The sequence below is a fragment of the Oncorhynchus gorbuscha genome, linkage group LG05 (assembly GCF_021184085.1).
Source record: "Oncorhynchus gorbuscha isolate QuinsamMale2020 ecotype Even-year linkage group LG05, OgorEven_v1.0, whole genome shotgun sequence".
NCBI lineage: Eukaryota > Metazoa > Chordata > Actinopteri > Salmoniformes > Salmonidae > Oncorhynchus > Oncorhynchus gorbuscha.
The window spans coordinates 64748128-64773761 of record NC_060177.1 but is presented as its reverse complement, the minus strand read 5'-3'; the positions used below and the strand labels follow the sequence as shown (position 1 = coordinate 64773761).

General features: G+C 44.8%; 1 protein-coding gene across 3 annotated transcripts in view; it reads left to right on the top strand.

Moving 5' to 3' along the window:
- LOC124036302 (glycerol-3-phosphate acyltransferase 4) overlaps positions 1 to 24368 on the top strand; it is a 34759-nt gene extending 10391 nt beyond the window's left edge. For 2 of the 3 annotated variants that reach the window (XM_046350710.1, XM_046350711.1), the window contains exons 5-13: positions 10164 to 10238; positions 10354 to 10443; positions 16237 to 16330; positions 16616 to 16731; positions 18269 to 18324; positions 18474 to 18559; positions 18647 to 18775; positions 23365 to 23444; positions 23613 to 24368. In XM_046350710.1, the coding sequence (XP_046206666.1) occupies positions 10164 to 10238; positions 10354 to 10443; positions 16237 to 16330; positions 16616 to 16731; positions 18269 to 18324; positions 18474 to 18559; positions 18647 to 18775; positions 23365 to 23444; positions 23613 to 23721 (835 nt within the window). In that variant the 3' untranslated portion in view covers positions 23722 to 24368. Of the gene's footprint in view, positions 1 to 10160; positions 10239 to 10321; positions 10444 to 16236; positions 16331 to 16615; positions 16732 to 18268; positions 18325 to 18473; positions 18560 to 18646; positions 18776 to 23364; positions 23445 to 23612 lie in introns of those variants that run through there. The other variant, XM_046350712.1, reaches the window with a different exon arrangement.
- The last annotated feature ends 1266 nt before the right edge of the window (positions 24369 to 25634 follow it).

Below are 25634 nucleotides of genomic sequence, written 5' to 3'. Positions count from 1 at the left end.
CATCTTTGCAGCGCTTTAACAATCAGGCTAGGCGGAAGCCACTCCACAGTAAAAGGCACACGTCAGCCCGCTTGGGAGTTTGACAAAAGGCAGCTAAATGACTCTGACCATGAAAAACAAGATTCTTTGGTCTGATGAAACCATGATTGAACTCATTGGCCTGAATGTCAAGCACAACTTCTGGAGGAAACCTTGCACCAGTCCCAACAACCATCTCCACGGTGAAGCATGGTGGTTGCAGCATCATGCTGTGGGGGTGTTCTTCAGTGGCAGGGACTGGGAAACTACTCAGGATCAAGGGAAAGATGAATGGAGCAAACTACAGAGATCCTTGATAAAATCCTGCTCCAGAGCACTGGGACCTCAGACTGGGGTGACGGTTCACCTTCCAACAGGAGAATAACCCTAAGCAAACAGCCAAGACAACGCTTGAGTGGCTTCAGGATACGTCTCTGAATGTCCTTGAGTGGCCCAGCCAGAGCCCAGACTTGAACCCGATCAAACATCTCTGGAGAGACCTGAAAATATCTGTGCAGCGATGCTCCCCTTCCAACCTGACAGAGCTTGAGAGGATCTGCAGAGAAGAATGGGAGAAATTCTCCAAATACAGGTGTGCCATGCTTGTAGCATCATACCCAAGATTCAAGGCTGTAATCGCTGCCAAAGGTGCTTCAACAAAGTACTGGGTAAATGGTCTAAATACTTATGTAAATGTGATATTTCAGTCTTTTTATACATTTGCAAATATTTCTAAAACTTTTTGCTTTGTCATTATGAGGTTTTTGTGTTATTTATTTTAAAAATCAATTTTAGAATAAGGCTGTAACCTAACAAAATGTGGAAAAAGTCAGTCTGAATACTTCCGAATGCACTGTATATGGTTCAAAAGTTAGACTATTTACTCTGAGAATTTAGCATTAACTTAACTCTGTGGCACTGCTCCGTGACAACGGGACTGACTTTGAACATCAACTGACAACCTAACTGGCTGCCGGTTTGTGATCGACATGGGCTTTTTCTAAATGAAATCTGCAGAATGCAAAATAAGGACTAAATATATATTTATTTCCAAAGCTAACAGAATGAATTTTAATATCCACCCCCTGAAGACAGTATTCCTGTTTTCATATTGTATTTCTGATTCTTTCCCTTTAAATTGCCATAGAAACTCTCAATGTAGATTGATCGCCAATGAAAGCTATGGATCTGGACCTAAATATGACATGGGTATCAAGTTGATTTTAATTGGTCCAACCATCGGTTACCCACCCAAATGGTTCCACCTCCAAATGCTGGATAAACAGTAAAAAATAATCTGCAATTTTTTAAAATTGTGGCTGAGGTTTCAGTCAGTGGACCTTCATCAGAGCACCTCCCAAAGCCAAATATGAAAGAGATACAACCAAGAGCGACGAAAGTCTAAACTAGCAACGGTCAAAGCAATTTAAATTTCTTATTTCATCAACACTATCAAGTACAAGTATATTAAATTATAATATTGTAGAGAACAATGATTAATTTCTTGATTTATAAAGACCGGGAAATAACTGTTTTGAGATTCAAGGCATCCTCTGGAATTGCCGCTTTCTCTACATTCTAAAGAATTGAGTGAACGTACAGTACCAGTCAAAAGTTATACATTGAAGAATCTCAAATATAAAATATATTATTCTACAAAGTATCCACCCTTTGCCTTGACGACAGCTTTGCACACTCTTGGCATTCTCTCAACCAGCTTCATGGGGCAGTGGGCAGTCACCTGGAATGCATTTCAATTATCTAATCTAGGGTAGGGGGCAGCATTGGGAATTTTGGATGAAAAGCATGCCCAAATTAAACTGCCTGCTACTCGGCCATAAAAGCTAGAATATGCATATGATTAGTAGATTTGGATAGACAACACCCTGAAGTTTCTAAAACTGTTTGAATGATGTATGGGAGTATAACAGAACTCATATGGCAGGCAAAGACCTGAAAAACAATCAAAACAGGAAGTGGGAAATCTGAGGGTTTGTAGTTTTTCAACTCTTTGCCATTCCAATATACAGTGTAAATGGGGTCATATTGCACTTCCTAAGGCCTCCACTAGATGTCAACAGTCTTTAGAACCTTGTTTGATGCTTCTACTGTAAAGGAGGGGGGGATGGGTCAGTAGTCTGGCAGAGAGGCATGAGCTGGCAACGCGCGTTCACGTGATGGTTAGCTTGCATTCCATTGCAATACTACAGACAAAGGAATTCTCTGGTTGGAACATTATTGAAGATTTATGTTAACATCATAAAGATTGATTCTATACATAATTTGACATGTTTCTACGGACTATAAAGGAACTTCTTGACTTTTCGTCTGCACCTAGTGATCGCGCGTCATGAATTTGGATGACTGGGCTAAACGCGCTAATAAAAAGGAGGTATTTGGACATAAATGATGGACATTATCGAACAAAACAAACATTTGTGGAACTGGGATTCCTGGGAGTGCATTCTGATGAAGATCATCAGAGGTAAAGTGAATATTTATAATGCTATTTCTCACTAATGTTGACTACAGAGAGCTAATAATTATATGCATGTCAATCTCTCCTGGCTGAAAGTGGAGGAGATTGACTTCATCACTACTTTTATTTATGCGAGGTATTGACATGTTGAATGCACCGAGCTGTCTGTCTAAACTACTGGCACACAGCTCGGACACACATGCATACTAGAGGTCGACCGATTTTTCCTTTTTTTTTTCTTTTTTTTTCTCTCCAAGTTTTCATAACAATCGGTAATTGAATGATGTCTGTGAGTATAACAGAACTCATATGGCAGGTAAAAACCTGAGAAATCCAACTAGGAAGTGGGAAATCTGAGATTTGTAGTTTTTCAACTCTTTGCCATTCCAATATACAGTGTAAATGGGGTCATATTGCACTGCCTAAGGCTTCCATTAGATGTCAACAGTCTTTAGAACTTTGTTTCAGGCTTTTACTATGAAGGGGGAGTGAATGAGAGGGGATTGTGCCAGGTGTCTGGCAGAGTGCCTGAGGCGCAGTCATGAGAGTTAGCTCTCATTCCATTGCTTTTCTACAGACATAGGAATTCTCTGGTTGGAACATTATTGAAGATTTATGATAAAAACATCCCAAAGATTGATTCTATACTTAGTTTGACAAGTTTCTACGACCTGTAATATAACTTTTTGAACTTTTCGTCCGACGTTCGTCTGGCCCTGAACGTGCATTTTGGATTTGTTTCCCGAACGTGCGTTTTGGATTTGTTTCCCCGAACGCGCGTTTTGGATTTGTTTCCCGAACGCCCTAACAAAAAAAGCTATTTGGACATAAATGATGGACTTTATCGAACAAATCAAACATTTATTGTGGACCTGGGATTCCTGGGAGTGCATTCTGATGAAGATCATCAAAGGTAAGTGAATGTTTATAATGCTATTTCTGACTAATGTTGACTACACAATATGGCAGATATCTTTTTGGCTGCTTTGTTGTCTGAACGCTGTACTCAGAATATTGCATGGTTTGCTTTTTCTGTAATGTTTTTTTGAAATCTGACACAGCGGTTGGATTAAGGAGAAGTTTATCTCTCATTCCATGAATAACATTCATCAACATTTATGATGAGTATTTCTGTAAATTGATGTAGCTCTCTGCACAATCACTGCATGTTTTAGAACTACTGAACGTAACATGCCAATGTAAAAGGATTTATTTAAATATACATTTTTATTTGATTTTTATTTTACCTTTATTTAACCAGGCAAGTCAGTTAAGAACACATTCTTATTTTCAATGACGGCCTGGGAACAGTGGGTTAACTGCCTGTTCAGGGGCAGAATGACAGATTTGTACCTTGTCAGCTCGGGGGTTTGAACTCACAACCTTCCGGTTACTAGTCCAACGCTCTAACCACTAGGCTAAGCTGCCGCCCCATAATATGCACTTTAGCGAACAAAACCTGTATTGTGTAACATGAAGTCCTATGAGTGTCATCTGATGAAGATCATCAAAGGTTGGTGATTTAAGTTTATTTTTATGTGCTTTTTGTGACTCCTCTCTTTGGCTGGAAAATGGCTGTTTTTCTGTGACTTGGTGGTGACCTAACATCGTTTGTGGTGCTTTCGCTGTAAAGCCTTTTTGAAATCAGACACTGTGGCTGGATTAACGAGAATTGTATCTTTAAAATGGTGTAAAATACTTGAATGCTTGAGGAATTGTAATTATGAGATTTTTGTTGTTTTGAATTTGGCGCCCTGCACTTTCTCTGTCTGGTGTCATATCATCCCGTTAACCTCTTCGGGCTGCAATCGCGTTATCCTTTTCACATGTGAGTTCCATATATCGCTAACGGTCGCCCCAGCGCGGGTTTTATGCACGTGATGTCAGAATGCACTCACTGTTCCAAAATGTGATTGTTACTGTTACGGATGCGTGTGTGTGTGTGTGTGTGTGTGTGTGTGTGTGTGTGTGTGTGTGTGTGTGTGTGTGTGTGTGTGTGTGTGTGTGTGTGTGTGTGTGTGTGTGTGTGTGTGTGTGTGTGTGTGTGTGTGTGTGTGTGTGTGTGTGTGTGTGTGTGTGTGTGTGTCCTGTGTTCTTTTCTCTCCCCTCACAGGTGAAAATCATCACTCCCCAATCAGTCAACAATCCATCATCAATCAGAAGACACACCTCCTCCTGTTTCCTACCCGATCACAGTTCCTTTCCCTTGGTTTAAAAACCCTGTCAGTTGTTTGCTCTAGAGCTCAATCTCTCTGTAAATGCAATGTCTGTAGGTCTCTGTGTTTCACTCTCTCTTTGTGTATTAACCTCTCTTTTGTTTGAGCACCTCCATAGCACTTTGTCATCACCTGTGAGTATTGTTTTTGGTTATGGTGTTTGTGTTTGTTTGCTGGTGGGAAAAGGGGAAACCAAGACAAGTCGCCCATGGGCATACACTACCCGTAGGTAGACTTTGTTAGATACACTAGTTAGAACTGGGCGGACCACCCACTGTATTTTTGGTTAGTTAGCTGTTGTTAAAGTAGGCTAGTCTAGCTTAGGGGTGTTTTTGAATACTTATTATTTCTTTCCTTGGGTCCAGCTCAGCCCCTTTTCCTGCTCCCCCCATTACCGTGTGTTTATTAATAAACCCTGAGTTTGACGGTAGATTTCAGTCGTCGTGGTTATTTCGTTCTCACTTTTACTTTGTCACAATTATATAATTTGCACGAGTTATGTTACGGGTCTGATTACCATCCATCCATAGACTGTCGGGCCAAAAGGGATTCGTAACAGTTACGCAACAGGACAGTTAACCCGCACTGCCCGCTAATTATCTATAGGCTGTTTTAACTTGTCAAATTTCTAATTATTTTCTAACACGAGTTTGAATTGAGGTGTGTTCTGCCTCATTAATTCACAGTAGTAGTCAATTTCAGTGATGTGAACAACTTATGCTTGAGACTTTACTGAGTCAGACTTCACTCTTCGAGGAGAGCCCTTCCGCATTTTCCCCACATATCAAGTATGCCGACATTTGCACAAACTGGATTTTTTTTTGATTGGCGCTCGCATTGTTGTTTTCCTTACAAATAATAACTTTGGATATGTGTGCGTTCCAATCAAAATGTGTTATTTTCTGTATACCATGTCATTTCTACTGTATCATCATACAGTATTGTATGTAAACTCAGCAAAAAATAAACGTTCTCTCACTGTCAACTGTTTATTTTCAGCAAACTTGTGTAAATATTTGTACGAACACAAGATTCAACAACTGAGACAAACTGAACAAGTTCCACACATGTGACTAACAGAAGTGGAATAATGTGTCCCTGAACAAAGAGGGGGGGGTCAAAAGTAAGTCACTATCTGATGTGGCCACCAGCTGCATTAAGTACTGACTGCAGTGCATCTTCTCCTTATGGACCACACCAGATTTGCCAGTTCTTGCTGTGAGATGTTACCCCACTCTTCCACCAAGGCACCTGCATGTTCCTGGACATTTCTGAGAGGAATGGCCCTAGCCCTCACACTCCGATCCAACAGGTCCCAGACGTGCGCAATGGGATTGAGATCCGGGCTCTTCACTGGCCATGGCAGAACACTGACATTCCTGTCTAGCAGGAAATCACGCACAGAACGAACAGTATGGCTGGTGGCATTGTCATGCTGGAGGGTTATGTCAGGATGAGCCTGCAGGAAGGGTACCACGAGGGAGGAGGATGTCTTCCCTGTAACGCACATCGTTGAGAATGCCTGCAATGACAACAAACTAAGTCCAATGCTGTGTAACCGCGCCCCAGACCATGCTGTAAATCGGGCAGTTGTTGTCGACATCTTGTACCTGTTCCGCAGGTGTGATGTTCGGATGTACCGATCCTGTGCAGGTGTTGTTACACGTGGACTGCCACTGCGAGGACGATCATGCTGTCCTTCCAACATTCCTAAGGCATGTTCACGCAGATGAGTTGGGACCCTGGGCATCTTTCTTTTGGTGTTTTTCAGTCAGCAGAAAGGCCTCTTTAGTGTCCTAAGTTTTCATAACCGTGACCTTAATTGCCTACTGTCTGTAAGCTGTTAGTGTCTTAACGACCGTTCCAAAGGTGCATGTTCATCAATTGTTTATAGTTCATTGAACAAGCATGGGAAACTGTGTTTAATAAACCCACAGTGAGCTAATTTAGGGCAGTGGTCTGAGTCTGTTAGCCTCATTCACCTCCTGACATACACACACCTTTCCTCACGTGATGTGGAGTTAACGAGCTCTGATAAATCTATATCTGCACCTCCTTTATCCAGCTTTGTGTGTAGTGTGGATTCACCTGGATTAGACATTTACATTACATTTACATTTAAGTCATTTAGCAGACGCTCTTATCCAGAGCGACTTACAAATTGGTGCATTCACCTTATGACATCCAGTGGAACAGCCACTTTACAATAGTGCATCTAAATATTTTGAGGGGGGGGTGAGAAGGATTACTTTATCCTATCCTAGGTATTCCTTAAAGAGGTGGGGTTTCAGGTGTCTCCGGAAGGTGGTGATTGACTCCGCTGTCCTGGCGTCGTGAGGGAGTTTGTTCCACCATTGGGGAGCCAGAGTAGCGAACAGTTTTGACTGGGCTGAGCGGGAACTGTACTTCCTCAGTGGTAGGGAGGCGAGCAGGCCAGAGGTGGATGAACGTAGTGCCCTTATTTGGGTGTAGGGCCTGATCAGAGCCTGGAGGTACTGAGGTGCCGTTCCCCTCACAGCTCCGTAGGCAAGCACCATGGTCTTGTAGCGGATGCGAGCTTCAACTGGAAGCCAGTGGAGAGAGCGGAGGAGCGGGGTGACGTGAGTGAACTTGGGAAGGTTGAACACTAGACGGGCTGCGGCGTTCTGGATGAGTTGTAGGGGTTTAATGGCACAGGCAGGGAGCCCAGCCAACAGCGAGTTGCAGTAATCCAGACGGGAGATGACAAGTGCCTGGATTAGGACCTGCGCCGCTTCCTGTGTGAGGCAGGGTCGTACTCTGCGGATGTTGTAGAGCATGAACCTACAGGAACGGGCCACCGCCTTGATGTTAGTTGAGAACGACAGGGTGTTGTCCAGGATCACGCCAAGGTTCTTAGCACTCTGGGAGGAGGACACAATGGAGTTGTCAACCGTGATGGCGAGATCATGGAACGGGCAGTCCTTCCCCGGGAGGAAGAGCAGTTCCGTCTTGCCGAAGTTCAGCTTGAGGTGGTGATCCGTCATCCACACTGATATGTCTGCCAGACATGCAGAGATGCGATTCGCCACCTGGTCATCAGAAGGGGGAAAGGAGAAGATTAATTGTGTATCGTCTGCATAGCAATGATAGGAGAGACCATGTGAGGTTATGACAGAGCCAAGTGACTTGGTGTATAGCGAGAATAGGAGAGGGCCTAGAACAGAGCCCTGGGGGACACCAGTGGTGAGAGCGCGTGGTGAGGAGACAGATTCTCGCCACGCCACCTGGTAGGAGCGACCTGTCAGGTAGGACGCAATCCAAGCGTGGGCCGCGCCGGAGATGCCCAACTCGGAGAGGGTGGAGAGGAGGATCTGATGGTTCACAGTATCGAAGGCAGCCGATAGGTCTAGAAGGATGAGAGCAGAGGAGAGAGAGTTAGCTTTAGCGGTGCGGAGCGCCTCCGTGATACAGAGAAGAGCAGTCTCAGTTGAATGACTAGTCTTGAAACCTGACTGATTTGGATCAAGAAGGTCATTCTGAGAGAGATAGCGGGAGAGCTGACCAAGGACGGCACGTTCAAGAGTTTTGGAGAGAAAAGAAAGAAGGGATACTGGTCTGTAGTTGTTGACATCGGAGGGATCGAGTGTAGGTTTTTTCAGAAGGGGTGCAACTCTCGCTCTCTTGAAGACGGAAGGGACGTAGCCAGCGGTCAGGGATAAGTTGATGAGCGAGGTGAGGTAAGGGAGAAGGTCTCCGGAAATGGTCTGGAGAAGAGAGGAGGGGATAGGGTCGAGCGGGCAGGTTGTTGGGCGGCCGGCCGTCACAAGACGCGAGATTTCATCTGGAGAGAGAGGGAGAAAGAGGTCAGAGCTCAGGGTAGGGCAGTGTGAGCAGAACCAGCGGTGTCGTTTGACTTAGCAAACAAGGATCGGATGTCGTCGACCTTCTTTTCAAAATGGTTGACGAAGTCATCTGCAGAGAGGGGGAGGGGAGGAGGATTCAGGAGGGAGGAGAAGGTGGCAAAGAGCTTCCTAGGGTTAGAGGCAGATGCTTGGAATTTAGAGTGGTAGAAAGTGGCTTTAGCAGCAGAGACAGAGGAGGAAAATGTAGAGAGGAGGGAGTGAAAGGATGCCAGGTCCGCAGGGAGGCGAGTTTTCCTCCATTTCCGCTCGGCTGCCCGGAGCCCTGTTCTGTGAGCTCGCAATGAGTCATCAAGCCACGGAGCGGGAGGGGAGGACCGAGCCGGCCTGGAAGATAGGGGACATAGAGAGTCAAAGGATGCAGAGAGGAGGGTTGAGGAGGCAGAATCAGGAGATAGGTTGGAGAAGGTTTGAGCAGAGGGAAGAGATGATAGGATGGAAGAGGAGAGAGTAGCGGGGGAGAGAGAGCGAAGGTTGGGACGGCGCGATACCATCCGAGTAGGGGCAGTGTGGGAAGTGTTGGATGAGAGCGAGAGGGAAAAGGATACAAGGTAGTGGTCGGAGACTTGGAGGGGAGTTGCAATGAGGTTAGTGGAAAAACAGCATCTAGTAAAGATGAGGTCGAGCGTATTGCCTGCCTTGTGAGTAGGGGGGGAAGGTGAGAGGGTGAGGTCAAAAGAGGAGAGGAGTGGAAAGAAGGAGGCAGAGAGGAATGAGTCAAAGGTAGACGTGGGGAGGTTAAAGTCGCCCAGAACTGTGAGAGGTGAGCCGTCCTCAGGAAAGGAGCTTATCAAGGCATCAAGCTCATTGATGAACTCTCCGAGGGGACCTGGAGGGCGATAAATGATAAGGATGTTAAGCTTGAAAGGGCTGGTAACTGTGACAGCATGAAATTCAAAGGAGGCGATAGACAGATGGGTAAGGGGAGAAAGAGAGAATGACCACTTGGGAGAGATAAGGATCCCGATGCCACCACCCCGCTGACCAGAAGCTCTCGGGGTGTGCGAGAACACGTGGGCGGACGAAGAGAGAGCAGTAGGAGTAGCAGTGTTATCTGTGGTGATCCATGTTTCTGTCAGTGCCAAGAAGTCGAGGGACTGGAGGGAGGCATAGGCTGAGATGAACTCTGCCTTGTTGGCTGCAGATCGGCAGTTCCAGAGGCTACCGGAGACCTGGAACTCCACGTGGGTCGTGCGCGCTGGGACCACCAGATTAGGGTGGCAGCGGCCACGCGGTGTGGAGCGTTTGTTTGCTGCCTCTGTCTGCCTGCATGCCCGCCAGCCAGGGAAAGTGGAGACAGAATTGGTGTAGGATAACATGGCTCTTATTAATGAAAGTTTCAAAAAAGTTTCAACGTTACGCAACGTCATTTCGTATCCAGAGTAATCCATGTCCACTTGGCATTTATCATTAGGGAGAGTGACAGCATTGCCGCAACTGTCTGTTAAAGACACTTTGAAAATGTCTTATGTTGTGTGATATGCACATGAGCTCAAACACAGAAATCATATGATTAGAATGGGCTGTACTGAGCTGTGTTTGACTGCAGCTCTGTGTGTTCTCTGACAGGGTAACTCTTGCCTTCACCGGGGTGGGTCTTCTCGTCGTTCTCACATCCATCATCGGGTTTCTTCCAAATGGGAGGTAAGGATTTCTCATTGTAACACTTTCCTTCTACCTGAGTCGTAACATAGTAATTATGGTAGTAACAACATTGGTGTTGCCAGGTACCAAGCTGTTTCCTGTCTTCTTCCTGAAGGATGAAGAACTTCCTCAGTGAGCAGGTGCATCTGATGTGTTACCGTATCTGTGTCAGAGCGCTCACTGCCATCATCACCTACCACGACAGGTAAGCAGCAACCAATAGGCATACACATGGAAAGCATGTTGATGCATCTGGCCGTGATTGGGAGTCCCATAGGGCGGCGCACAATTGGTCCAGCATTGTCCGGGCCGTCATTGTAAATAGGAACTGACTTGCCTAGTTAAATCAAGGTTACACACACACCACACTGACCAAAAGTTTTACCCCTTTTTTTCTCCCCAATTTCGTGGTATCCAATTGTTAGTAGCTACTATCTTGTCTCATCGCTACAACTCCCGTACGGGCTCGGGAGAGACGAAGGTCAAGTCATACGTCCTCCGATACACAACCCAACCAAGCCGCCCTGCGGAACCCGGGTTGGCAACACCGTTCACCTGTCAACCTTGGTTAGCGTGCACTGCGCCCGGCCCGCCACAGGAGTCGCTGGTGCGCGATGAGACAAGGATATCCCTACCGGCCAAACCCACCCTAACCCGGACGACGCTAGGCCAATTGTGCGTCGCCCCACGGACCTCCCAAAAGGTTATTTTGTTGGCATTTACATATATCCCCATTACCAGTAAAACATAATCAAAACCTATTTCTTTCACTTACTTGCTGTTCCGTTCAGTCGTTTCATTCTCAACCAGGATTTCTATGGAACGCCGTTTGGGTCTTGGCGTGTCAAAAAAGATACGTGTCAAATAACACTATTCCACTATTGTGCCTAATCCGTACTGTGGCTAGCTTCACAACACAACCCGGTCCGGTCAATCCTCACTAGACAGACGCTAGCTGGCTGCTTATAATGTTAGCTTTGGGCAACAGGGTTAAGGAGCTGGCTAGCTTTTTATTTTTATGAACTGAAGATCAATTTCAATAGGTGAACAACAGGTGCCAACCTAGCTAATACTTACACACAAGGATTCCTAAATCATTGCTAAGAATAATGAAAATTACTCAGTTTCTACTGTTCATTGTTATCAGGCTGGTTGTATTGGTGCTAGCTAGCTACCCCAGAAATTGCGGTTGAACAAATGATGCTTTATTACCAACGCGGTATTGTAAACGCATCGTTCGTGGCCGGTGTTTGCAGACTTTTTTTGTGCAGCTTTGACAGTGCTACTGTATTTTTTTGGGGACATGCAAATACCCAAACGGCGTTCCACAGTATGTATGTCGTGAAGCTAATAGCAGTGACGCTATTACTGTGTAACTCCGGTAGGGCAACATCTGAAAAATAGTGCAGTTGGTAGTGTGTACTGGTGCTCGACCAGTCGGCGAAAGCCAACATCACCCACAATAGAGAACGGCTGATTGTCAAGGGCAATGAATTCCATTATTTTGGCGTTTTAATGGATTTTGCCTTTTGAGTTGTCTCGCTGAAATGTTCTTACACTTTCAAATGACTGCTCGACTTGTTGACCGCTCGAGCCACACAGCAGACATTGTGTGGGCTAGGTTAGGAATGCTGTGTTGCACGTGTAGTGTAACATTTTACGTGGCGTCATTACGTCATGTAGGTGTGCATGTTAGCTTTGACATCGGTTTTTAACATCGACGTAAAACTAGACATCGGGCCGACACCGATGTTGGCATTTTTAGCTAATATCGGCTGATTCCGATATGTTCACCGAATTTATATCGTACATCCCTAGTTAGTGCAAATAGGGAAAATGCAGATGGTAAACTGGACTAACTATTTAGCCATCTTATGGCTTGGGGGTAGTAGCTATTCAGGGTCCTATTGGTTCCAGACCTGGTGTATCGATACCACTTTCTGTGCGGTAGCAGAGAAGTCTATGACTTGGGTAGCTGGAGTCTTTGACAATTTTTAGGGCCTTCCTCTGACACTGCCTGATACATATAGAGGTCCTGGATGGCAGGGAGCTCGGCCTTAGTGATTTACTTGGCTGTAGGCACTACACTCTGTAGCGCGGTCGGATGCCAAGCAGCAGTTGCCATACCAAGTGGTGATGCAGCTAGTCAAGATGCTCTCAATGGTGCAGCTGTAGAACTTTGAGGATCTAAGGGCCCATGCCAAATCTTTTCAGCCTCCTGATGAGGAAGAGGCATTGTTGTGCCCTCTTCACGATTCTGTTGGTGTGTGTGGACCATGATAGATCCTGAGTGATGTGGACACCGAGGAACTTGAAGCTCTCGACCCACTCCGCTATACCCACTGTCAATGTTAATGGGTGCATGCTCGGCCCTCCATTTCCCGTAGTCCACGATCAGCTCCTTTGTCTTGCTGACGTTGAGGGAGAGGTCATTGTTCTGACAGCACACTGCCAGATCTCTGATCTCCTCCCTATAGGCTCTCATTGTCATCGGTGATCAGGCCTGTGTTGTCAGAAAATTTAATGATGGTGTTGGAGTCGTGCGCAGCCACACAATCGTGGGTGAACAGGGAGTACAGGATGGGACTAGGCACGTACCCCTGAGGGTCCAGCGTGGCGGACTTGTTGTTGCCTACTCTCACCACCCCAGGGCGGCATGTCAGGAGGTCCAGGATCCAGTTGTGGAGGGAGTTGTCCAGTCCCAGGGTCCTTAGCATAGTGCCCTCCAAGCTCATCACTATAGTGTTGAAAGCTGAGCTGTAGTCAAAAAATGGAATTCTCACATAGGTGGCAAAGAGCAGTATGGAGTGCAATAGTGTCATCTGTGGATCTGTTGGGTTGGTATTGGAGTGGGTTCAGGGTGGCTAGGATGATGGTGTTGATGTGAGCCATGACCAGCATTTCAAAGCATTTCATGGCTACAGATGTAAGTGGTCCAGGGCAATAGTCATTTAGACAAGTTACCATGGTGTTCTTTGGCACAGGGACTATGGTTGTCTGCTTGGGACATGTTGGTATGACAGACTAGGTCAGGGAGCAGTAGAAAATGTCAGTGAAGACACTTGCCAGCTGGTCAGCGCATGCTCTGAGTAGGCGTCCTGGTAATCCGTCTGGCCTTGCAGCCTTGTGAATTATACCTGTTTAAAGGTCTTACTCACATCCACTACTGCGAGCGTGATCACACAGTCATCCGGAACAGCTGGCGCTCTCATGCATGGTTCAGTGCTGCTTGCCTCAAAGCAAACATAGAAGGCATTTAGCTCTTCTGTTAGGTTTGAGTCATTGGGCAACTCGCGGCTGGGTTCCCCTTTGTAATCCGTGATAGTTTGCAAGCCCTGCCACATCCAACGAGCGTCAGAGCCGGAGTAGTAGGATTTGATCATAGTCCTGTATTGTTGCTTTGCCTGTTTGCCTTGTTCAAATCACCAATCACATTTAATCTAGGTCTGGGGTAGACTACCCTGAGAGGAACCCAGCACAAACTGTTGCCACGGACTTTACCGGGCTAGGTTTCACTAAAGGCACTAGCGCCAGAGAAACATCAGAAAAGCCTTCATTGTTTGGGCATTAAAAACCCGATGTTCCCACCCGGTGGAGATCTGTTAATTAAATAAATCCCACTTCTGCATCTGCTGTCAAAGGTAACAGTGAGCAGTGTTTGTCAGACCATGAGACATCCCGAAAATTGGTCTTCACACAAAATTGTCTGTGATGTCCGAACAGTTTGGCCTTTAAACTATTATGACCCCTCTATGGAAAGACTCACGAACGGTCAAAATAAATAAGTATAAGTATAGTGCATTCAGACCCCTTGATTTTTTCACCCATATTTTGTTACAGCCTTATTCTGAGATTGATTGATGTGGGGGGAAAAAATATTTAGTCTACACACAATACCGCATAATGACAAAACAAGAACAGGTTGATATATTTGCTCATTTATATAAAAAAATTAAGTATTCAGACCTCTTACTTAGCACTTTGTTGAAGCACATTTGGCAGCGATTACAGCCTGCAAGCTTGACACCTGTATTTGGGGAGTTTCTCCCATTCTTCTCTGCAGATCCTCTCAAGCTATCAGGTTGGATGGAGAGCGTTGCTGCACAGCTATTTTCAGGTCTCTCCAGAGATGTTTGATTGGGTTCAGGTCCGGGCTCTGGCTGGGCCACTCGGGGACATTGAGACTTGTCTCGAAGCCACTCCTGTTTTGTCTTGGCTGTGTGCTTCGGGTCATTGTTCTGTTGGAAGGTGAACCTTGGCCCCAGTCTGAGAACATTCGCCACAATCTGCACCATATCACTCAGGACTTCGTTAAGGATCTCTTTGCGACGTTCATCTTTCCCTTGATCCTGAGTTGTTTCCCAGTCCCTGCCGCTGAAAAACATCCCCACAGCATGATGCATGCTTCACCGTTGGGATGGTGCCAGGTTTCCTCCAGACATGACACCTGACATTTAGCTCAGAGTTCAGGGGACTCCAATTCAGGGACTCCCAAGTTGTAGAAATATCTCAAGGATGATCAATGGAAACAGGATCCGCCTGAGCTCAATTTCAAGTCTCCTAGCAAAGGGACTAATACTTATGTAAATAAGGTATTTCTGTTATTTTTATAAAATTTGAATTCTAAACCTGTTTTCATCGTCGTTATGGGATATTGTTTGTCAATTTATTTTCTCAATCAATTTTAGAATAAGGCTATAACTTAACAATGTGGACATACAGTCGTGGCCAATCATTTTGAGAATGATACAAATATCAATTTTCACAAAGTCTGCTGCCTCAGTTTGTATGATGGCAATTTGCATATACTCCAGAATGTTATGACATGAATTGCAATTAATTGCAAAGTCCCCCTTTGCCATGCAAATGACCTGAATCCCCCAAAAACATTTCCACTGCATTTCAGCCTTGCCACAAAAGGACCAGCTGACATCATGTCAGTGATTCTCTCGTTAACACAGGTGTGAGTGTTGACAAGGCTGGAGATCACTCTTTCATGCTGTTTGAGTTTGAATGTATTTATTATATTTGTATTTTTTTTACCTTTATTTAACTAGTCAAGTCAGTTAAGAACACATTTTTATTTTCAATGACGCCTAGGAACAGTGGGTAGAACGACAGATTTGTACCTTGTCTGCTCGGGGATTTGAACTTGCAACCTTCCGGTTAATAGTCCAACGCTCTAACCACTAGGCTACCCAGACTGGAAGCTTGAAAAGGAGGGTGGTGCTTGGAATCATTGTTCTTCCTCTATCAAGCATGGTTACCTATAAGGAAACATGTGCTGTCATCATTGCTTTGCACAAAAAGGGCTTCACAGGCAAGGATATTGCTGCCAGTAAGATTGCACCTGAATCAACCATTTAAGTCAGAGAGGGTACTTGTCATATGAACGTGTCAATATAGCCTTTTTTTTTGCAGTAACATTTTTTTTTACATGAGCCGCCATAGTCAGGAACTGTATTTAACCCGTAGGCCTAGGTTCGTCTTTGTCCATGAAATTGGCCCTAAGTGCAAATGTTTTCAAAGATTTCAAATAACTGATCATAAACATGTTTCTAATAGGCCAAACTGTCTAAGAATGTGGTGTATTCAGTATGGGTTATGTCTCCTGAAGGAATCTACATATAGCGCTGTGCCTGTTACAGCATGTTCCTCTGCCTAGTCTGGGGGCAAATAATACTGAAGTGGTGTAAGAGGGGCTCTGTTTTGGTAACAATACAACATGATCACCATTTATCTCCTGAATGTAACCTCGTACTCCAGTCCAACATGTTCAGGGGGTCAGGCTTTGGATGCCAACATCATTTGTCTTCTCTCACGTTCATGTTAATTAGGGAGGGGTGAGGGAGAGGGAGCCTGGCTTCTCCCTCAAACCCATTTTCCATCATCCACAGGTTTCTTAGGATCTAGTTTACACTGGAATGGTCATTTCCTGATAATGTCTTGTTTACTGATACTCATCCTGTCCTCTCTCTCTCTCTATCTATCCTCCCAGTGAAAACAAGCCCAAGAATGGAGGGATCTGTGTGGCCAACCACACCTCACCCATCGACGTCATCATCTTGGCCAGTGATGGCTGCTATGCAATGGTAAGGCCCTTGATGAACAGCAACAGCAGTCAGACACAATGCTACCTACCACAGCACTGAATGACTGCTGTCAATCATTGAGTTAGTGTTAAAATTAGAAAATTACTGGTGTGCTACTTACTACCATAACACAAAATATTTTAGAAGCAAGCTCTCAAATTTTCTTACTGAGAATTTACCAAAAAATGTAGAATTAAAATAGTATTTTAAAGAGGCAAGTGTGAGATTGTTGACCTGTATCATCAGATGTTTGTTAAACCACACATGTGTGTGCGTCTATTCCAGGTTGGGCAAATCCATGGTGGTTTGATGGGCGTAATCCAGAAGTCTATGGTGAAAGCCTGTCCACATATTTGGTTTGAACGCTCTGAAGTCAAAGACCGACATCTAGTGGCCAAAAGGTAGTAATGCACATCTGCACTTTTGGGTTGGAAGTCACTCCGCTCGAGTCTGGTAGGTACCAAACTCGGTCCTCCTGACTAGAGTTTCGGAAGCTGCTTGATGTCAGCACGATGCGTCAATTATAAAGGGGGCTGTGCATTTACTGGTTGGTTCAGTCTTTCCCACTCAAAAAAAAGTCTATCCCCTTGTAAAAAAAATAAATAAAAAAGTTTGAGAAAACCAATCAAAGCTCGCTCTATTTCTAAGCAAATTCATACGCACAAAAAAGAATCCTGTGCAGACCTGTGGGGGGCACAGCTCAACCTCGCTGTGTACCACGTTAGTCGTGTCAGCCAGGCTAACTCAGCTGTACCTTAGCTAAGACCTAAAGAATCTATACTGAACAAAAATAAACGCAACATGTAAAGTGTTAGTTTCATGAGCTGAAATAAAAGATCCCAGAAATTTTCAGAATGTATAAACTTATTCTCAAATTTTGTGCACACATTTGTTTACATCCCTGTTAGTGAGCCAAGTTAATCCATCCACCTGACAGGTGTGGCATATCAAGAAGCTGATTAAACAGCATGATCATTGCACAGGTAGGTGCACCTTGTGCTGGGGACAATAAAAGGCCACTCTAAAATGTTCAGTTTTGCCATACAAACACAATGCCACAGATGTCTCACGTTTTAAGGGAGCATGAGATTGGCATGCTGACTGCAGGAATGTCCACCAGAGCTGTTGCCAGAGAATTGAATGTTCATTTCTCTACCATAAGCCACCTCAAACGTCATTTTAGAGAATTTGGTAGTACGCCCAACCGGCCTCACAACCACAGATCACATATAACCAGGCCAGGAACTCCACATCTAGCGTCTTCCCCAGCAGATTCGTCTGAGACCAGCCAACAACTGAGTATTTGTCTGTAATAAAGCCATTTTGTGGGGAAAAACTCATTCCGATTGGCTGGGCCTGGCTTCCCAAGTTTGTGGGCCTATGGACTCCCAGGCCCACCCATGGCTGTGCTCTTTCCCAGTCATGTAAAATATATAGATTAGGGCCTGATGAATTTATTTAAATTGACTGATTTCCTTATATGAACTGTAACTCGGTTGCATGTTGTGTTTTTTTGTTAAGTATAAATAGATAATTGACAAATCCATTGACGGTTTACTGTGACCATGTTTTGATTTAACGACTATTTTGGGTTTAGTGTTTTGTATTGGTAAAGACTAGTCAAGCTGTATCTAATCAATATACTTATATCTAAAATTTGACACCAACCAAACCGACCACTCATCGAAGACATTTTACTGATAACGATAAGTAGCCTATACTAGAGAAATGTGAAGTTTGAAATAAGTCTTTAATTTGGGCAATTGCTACCTACAACATTCAAAGTAGTAGTAGCAATTACAAGTATACAAAAGTAACTGGTGCATATTATTGTTAAACTTATTGTTCTATCATGAGAATTCAGTTAATTTATCGGGATATAGATTTGTCCATATAGCCCAGTTCTACTGTACACTTACAACACCTCTTGTGTTGCAGATTGAGTGATCATGTAGAAGACACAACTAAACTTCCTATTCTCATTTTCCCCGAAGGTGAGTCGTTTTTGTTTTTCCTTAGTTACTGCTTTGAACACAAGTTGCAGTAGTGTTGATTACTGCATTTCTATTGTGGAAATGTGACTATAAGTTAGCTTTAATATAATTTCCTATCCCAATTTGTTAACATTGACTTTTCCCCATAGGCACCTGCATCAACAACACTTCAGTAATGATGTTTAAAAAAGGCAGCTTTGAGATTGGCTCCACAGTCTACCCTGTGGCCATCAAGGTGAGTGTGTGTCATGAGCGCTTGCGTGTGATGTTTTTACCGGTCTCCCAGTATTAATCAATGTCCCTGTCCCTCCGGTCCCAACAGTACGACCCCCGCTTTGGAGATGCCTTCTGGAACAGCAGCCAGTTTGGGATGGTCAACTACCTGCTGAGGATGATGAGCAGCTGGGCCATTGTGTGCAGTGTTTGGTACCTGCCACCCATGATCAGAGAGGTTAGTCTGGGAACAACCTCACCGTTTACTTTTTAAAATCCATCTTCTTGAAAATATCGCTAAAAGGCTTAAGGGTTGCTTTGACAGTGATTCAAGACCCTAAGCTCAGTGGCATTTTTGACTGGCAATTGTGCGTTGTTTAATGTTGGCTGGAACATGATATTTGATTAGCACACTCTAGCCCCAGTAAAATTAATACTGTAAAGCACGACCCATTTCAAAAAATGTAGAACCAGGAATAGATATAGCCCTTGGTTCACTCCAGACCTGACTGCCCTTGACCAGCACAAAAACATCCTATGGCATACTGCACTAGCATCGACTAGCCCCCGTGATTTGCAACTTTTCTGGGAAGTTAGGAACCAATATACACAGGCAGTTAGGAAAGCTAAGGCTAGCTTTTTCAAACAGAAATGTGCATCCTGTAGCACAAACTCCCAAAAGTTCTGTAACACTGTAAAGTCCATGGAGAATAAGAGCACCTCCTCCCACTTTACTGAGGCTAGGAAACAGTCACCACCGATAAATCCGTGATAATTGAGAATTTAAATAAACATTTTTCTACTGCTGGCAATGCTTTCCACCTGGCTACCCCTACCCCGGTTAACAGCCCTGTGCCCCCCACAGCAACTTGCCCAAGCCTCCCCATTTCTCCATCACCCAAATCCAGATAGCTGATGTTCTGAATGAGCTGCAAAATCTGGACCCCTACAAATCAACCGGGCTAGAAAATCTGGACCCTCTTTTTCTAAAATGATCCGCCGAAATGTTTGCAACCCCTATTTACTAGCCTGTTCAACCTCTTTCGTAATGTCTGAGATCCCCAAAGATTGGAAAGCTGCGGCGGTCATCCCCCTCTTCAAAGGGGGAGACTCTCCAGACCCAAACTGCTACAAACCTATATCTATCCTACCCTGCCTTTCTAGGGTCTTTGAAAGCCAAGTTAACAAACAGATTGACCATTTCGAATCCCACCATACCGTCTCTGCTATGCAATCTGGTTTCCGAGCTGGTCATGGGTGCACCTCAGCCACGCTCAAGGTCCTAAACGATATCATAACCACCATCGATAAGAGACTACTGTGCAGCTGTATTCATCAACCTGGCCAAGGCTTTCGACTCTGTCAATCACCACATTCTTATCGGCAGACTCAACAGCCTTGGTTTCTCAAATGACTGCCTCGCCTGGTTCACCCATACTTCTCAGAGTTCTGTATGTCAAATCGGAGGGCCTGTTGTCCGGACCTCTGGCAGTCTCTATGGGGGTGCCACAGTGTTCAATCCTCGGGCCGACTCTTTTCTCTGTAAACATCAACGATGTAGCTCTTGCTGCTGGTGATTATTTGATCCACCTCTACGCAGACGACACCATTCTGTATACTTCTGGCCCTTATTTGGATACTGTGTTAACTAACCTCCAGGTGAGCTTCAATGCCATACATCTCCCCTTCCGTGGCCTTCAACTGCTCTTAAATGTAAGTAAAACTAAATGCATGCTCTTCAATTGATCGCTGCCCGCCCGTCCAGCATCACTACTCTGGACGGTTATGACTTGTGGACAACTACAAATAGACTGTACACTCTCCTTCCAGACTCACATTAAGCATCTCCAATCCAAAATTAAATCTAGAATCTGCTTCCTATTTCGCAACAAAGCATCCTTCACTCATGCTGCCAAACATATCCTTGTAAAACTGACTATCCTGCCGATCCTTGACTTTGGCGATGTCATTTACAAAATACCCTCCAACACTCTACTCAGCAAATTGGATGCAGCCTATAACATTGCCAACCGTTTTGTCACCAAAGCCCCATATACTACCCACCACTGCGACCTGTATGCTCTCGTTGGCTGGCCCTCACTTCATATTCGTCGCCAAACCCACTGGGCTTCAGGTGATCTATAAGTCTTTGCTAGGTAAAGCCTTGCTTTATCTCAGGTCACTGGTCACCATAGCAGCACCCACTCGTAGCACACGCTCCAGCAGGTATATCTCACTGGTCACCCCCAAAGCCAACTCCTCCTTTGGTCGCCTTTCCACTCCAGTTTTCTGCTGCCAATGACTGGAACGAATTGCAAAAATTACAGAAGCTAGAGACTCATATCTCCCTCACTAGCTTTAAGTACCAGCTGTCAGAGCAGCTCACATCACTGCACCTGTACATAGCTCATCTGTAAATAGCCCATCCAACTACCTCATCCCCATACTGTCATTTTATTTATGTTGCTCCTTTACACCCCAGGCTATTTTATAGATGACATCGCCGAAGTCAAGGATCGGTAGGATGGTCAGTTGTTGCGAAATAGGAAGACGATTCTAGATTTAATTTTTGATTGGAGATGCTTAATGTGAGTCTGGAAGGAGAGTTTAGTCTAGCCAGACACCTAGGTATTTTAAGTCAGAGCCGTCCAGAGTAGTGATGCTGGATGGGCGGGCAATGATCGGTTGAATAGCATGCATTTAGTTTTATTTGCGTTTAAGAGCAGTTGGAGGCCACGGAAGGAGAGCTGTATGGCATTGAAGCTCGTCTGGAGATTAGTTAACCCAGTGTGCAAAGATGGGCCAGAAGTATACAGAACGATGTCGTCTGCGTAGAGGTGGATCAGAGAATCACCAGCAGCAAGAGCGACATCATTGATGTTTACAGAGTAGAGAGTCGGCCCGAGACTTGAACCCTGTGGCACCCCCATAGAGACTGCCAGAGGTCCGGACAACAGGCCCTCCGATTTGACATACTGAACTCTATCAGAAAAGTAGTTGGTAAACCAGGCGAGGCAGTCATTTGAGAAACCAAGGCTGTCGTGTCTGCTGATGAGGATGTGGTGATTGACAAGAGTCGAAAGCCTTGGCCAGGTCGATGAATACAGCTGCACAGTAATGTCTCTTATCGATGGCGGTTATGATATCGTTTAGGACCTTGAGCGTGGCTGAGGTCCACCCATGACCACCTCGGAAACCAGAATGCATAGCGGAGAAGGTACGATGTGGTTCAAAATGGTCAGGGATCTGTTTGTTAACTTGGCTTTCGAAGACCTTAGAGATGCAGGGTAGGATAGATATAGGTCTGTAGCAGTTTGGGTCTAGAGTGTCTCCCCCTTTGAAGAGGGGGATGACCGCGGCAGCTTTCCAATCTTTGGGCATCTCAGACGATACGAAAAAGAGGTTGAACAGGCTAATAATAGGGGTTGCAACAATTTCGGCAGGTAATCCAGATTGTCTAGCCCTGTTGATTTGTAGGGGTCCAGATTTTGCAGCTCTTTCAGAACATCAGCTATCTGGATATGGGTGAAGGAGAAATGGTGGGGGCTTGGGCGGGTTGCTGTGGAGGGTGCCGGGCAGTTAGCCTGAGCTTTCCTAACTGCCTGTGTATAATGGTTCCTAACTTCCCTGAAAAGTTGCATATCACGGGGGCTATTCAATGCTAATGCAGAACGGATGTTTTTGTGCTGGCCAAGGGCAGACCGGTCTGGAGTGAACCATGGGCTATATCTATTCCTGGTTCTACATTTTTTTTGAATGGGGCATGCCGATTTAAGATGGTGAGGAAGGCACTATTAAAGAATAACCAGGCATCCTCTCCTGCCGGGATGAGGTCAATGTCATTCCAGGATACCCCGGCCAGGTCGATTAGAAAGGCCTGCTCGCAGAAGTGTTTTAGGGAGCGTTTGACAGTGATGAGGGGTGGTCGTTTGCTAAATGAGAACTTGTTCTACCTCTAACTAGCCTACCTGGTAAAATAAAAAAGCATTTGTGTAGTCAAGCTAACCTCCCTGAAGTTGGCTGTTTTATGTGGTTGATATTATTGTGCAGTGGCAATCTATCATTTCAATACACCAGTAGGTCATATTGAATGGATGCATATGATGCACACCTTCCTTTGACCTTAGCCTTGCATGATTTACCTAGGTTATGTTCAAGCTACCCAGAGTTTGCATTTGGTATTTTAAGCCGGGTGTGGATGTGAACTTGGTCAGACCTCGCTCATGAATAACAGGAAAGAGTTGAGTACTACCACCCACTTCTAAAACAACATGTTCAGCGGCAGGGGTTGGCTAGCTTTGTGGCCCTGGCCATTGACCGACGACTGTCCCATTTTGATGTAGAAAGCAGAGGGAGGGAAGATTGGGACATTTTTCTTTAAATGTCAGAGTTGAAGAAACTTGGGCTGTGATCCAACTGGTCCTCAGAGGTGTCCTGCCCTTTGAATACATTTTCCACTTGCTGCTTGAATGGGAACTAGTACTTGGTGCAGACATTTGGAGCAGCCATCTTCTCCAGTCTCTTTGTAACCTGGAGATCATAGTCACACAGAATCAGAACACTCCATTTTTAGAGATTCTTCTGTCCTCTTGATGCATGGCCCATGAATTGCACTGTGCTTGATTTGATATCCCAGTTTGTCAATTTACTTGATACTATACTACAATATGCCAATTTAGCCCGTTAGTGGCTGTAGCCATTGAATAGGATAGGTCCTTCATACATTATGTGCACTGAGACCCTTTCCAGCACATGTCGGATGCTCAGGTGGCCCAGTCCCCTTTGTGTGTCAACCTGGTCTTCATCTTTGTTTTCCTTTCTGAACAGCAAGGCGAGGATGCAGTCCAGTTTGCCAGTCGGGTCAAAGCAGCTATCGCCAGGCAAGGAGGGCTGGTGGACTTGCTATGGTGAGTAACCCATAGCAAACATCTGTGAACATATGTACACATGGGTTATAGGCTTATAATATCAGGTCTGTGTCATTGTTAAACCCAACTTAGTTTTGCTCAGCTGTATCCCTGTGTGAGCATCACAGAGTACTGTGTAATGGATTTGTGAATGATGTTGCTTTGTAGGGATGGCGGTTTAAAGCGAGGGAAAGTAAAAGATGCATTCAAAGAGGAGCAACAAAAGTTATACAGCAAAATGCTAGTGGGAACCCAAGAGGACCGCAGTCGTTCTTGAAGTGAAACGTACAGAGTATGAGATGATCAGAGACCCACCTGTGGACAACAGAGTGGACAGTCTTCTGCACCCTTAAGGATTTTTTTAAAACCTGGAATACTCCAACCCTCATGTCAGGAATTCTTCACTTGGCTTCCTCGGTCAGTGCCTCAGCTTGGCATATTAAGTTCTTATTGCTGTTACAGCCCATTCTGGTCACTGTCCTCTGATTCTAATGATTTGACAATGGACTGGCCTCTACTGCACCAGCCTGTCATGATGCTGTGCACTAAGAGTTCTCTCACCATCAGGGAAGATAACACACTCTCTTTTGAGTGACTAATATATTTATGACCTTTGTTGAGTTAATGTATATGTTTTGTTTTTATCCGGTCTCTCTGTTTATTGTTAATAGTATTATTATCATAATTGTTCTTTAGGTTACAAGTGATCTGCCAGGGGACGTAGCAGTGCAGCATAGAGAATTATTGGAGAGCTTGTACTGAAGGGGAAATCTGTGACCATGTTGTTCCCAACAGACTGAGATGACAACGTACCACGTGAATGTTTCTAATACTTTTTTAATTGTTTTTTTTGTTCAATGAAAACCTTTTTTTATTTTAAGCATTGTATTCACATGTAAAATATAGGAGTTATGTTAAAGTGGAGCTTGGGTTTTGTTTTTTGTTTCTGTTCTTGTGTACATGGAATGTGGAAGACTGTTCACATTATGATGTGGAGAATATACATTCTCAGTGACTGAGGGTTGTTGAAGTGTAGTAGATACCCCACCTTCGTCTCATCTAAACACTCACGTCTCACGCCTTCCATCCTAATTGACCATGAAGCTTATTTCTGAGCTGTCTGCCACCTCACAATAGATGTGGTTTAAGCAGCATACTGTGCTTTTACTTACTTACAGTCGCTTGCAAAAGTATTCACCCCCTTGGCATTTTTCCTATTTTTGAATTTCCAACCTGGAATTTAAAAAAGGGGGGGGTTGTTTCATTTCATTTACCCAGCATGCCTTTCCCTTTGAAGATGCATATTTTTGTGTGAAACAAATAAAAACTGAGAACTTGAGCATGCATTCACCCCTCCAAAGGTAATACCTTTTGCAGCAATTACAGCTGCAGGTCTCTTGGGGTATGTATCTATAAGCTTGGCACATCTAGCCACTGGGATTTTTGCTCATTCTTCAAGGCAAAACTGCTCCAGCTCCTTCAAGTTGGATGGGTTCCGCTGGTGTACAGCAATCTGTAAGTCATGCCACAAATTTTCAATTGGATTGAGGTCTGGGCTTTGACTAATCCATTCCAAGACATTTAAATGTTCCCCTTAAACCACTCAAGTGTTTCTTTAACAGTATGCTTCGGGTCATTGTCCTGCTGGAAGGTGAACCCAGTCTCAAATCTCTGGAAGACAAACAGGTTTCCCTCAAGAATTTCCCTGTATTTAGCGCCATCCATCATTCCTTCAATTCTGACCAGTTTCCCAGTCCCTGCCAATGGAAAAACATCCCCACAGCATGATGCTGCCACCACCATGCTTCACTGCGGGGATGGGATTCTCGGGTGATGAGAGGTGTTGGGTTTGCGCCAGACAGTGCTTTCCTTGATGGCCGAAAAGCTCAATTTTAGTCTCATCTAACTAGAGTACCTTCTTCCATATGTTTGGGGAGTCTCCCACATGCCTTTTGGACACCAAACGTGTTTGCTTGTTTTTTTTCTTTGAGCAATGGCGTTTTTCTGTCCACTCTTCCGTAAAGCCCAGCTCTGTGGAGTATACAGCTTTAAGTAGTCCTATGGATAGATACTTCGATCGACGCTGTGGAGCTTTGCAGCTCCTTCAGGGTTATCTTTGGTCTCTTTGTTGCCTCTAATTAATGCCCTCCTTGCCTTGTCTGTGAAGTTTGGTGGGTGGCCCTCTCTTGG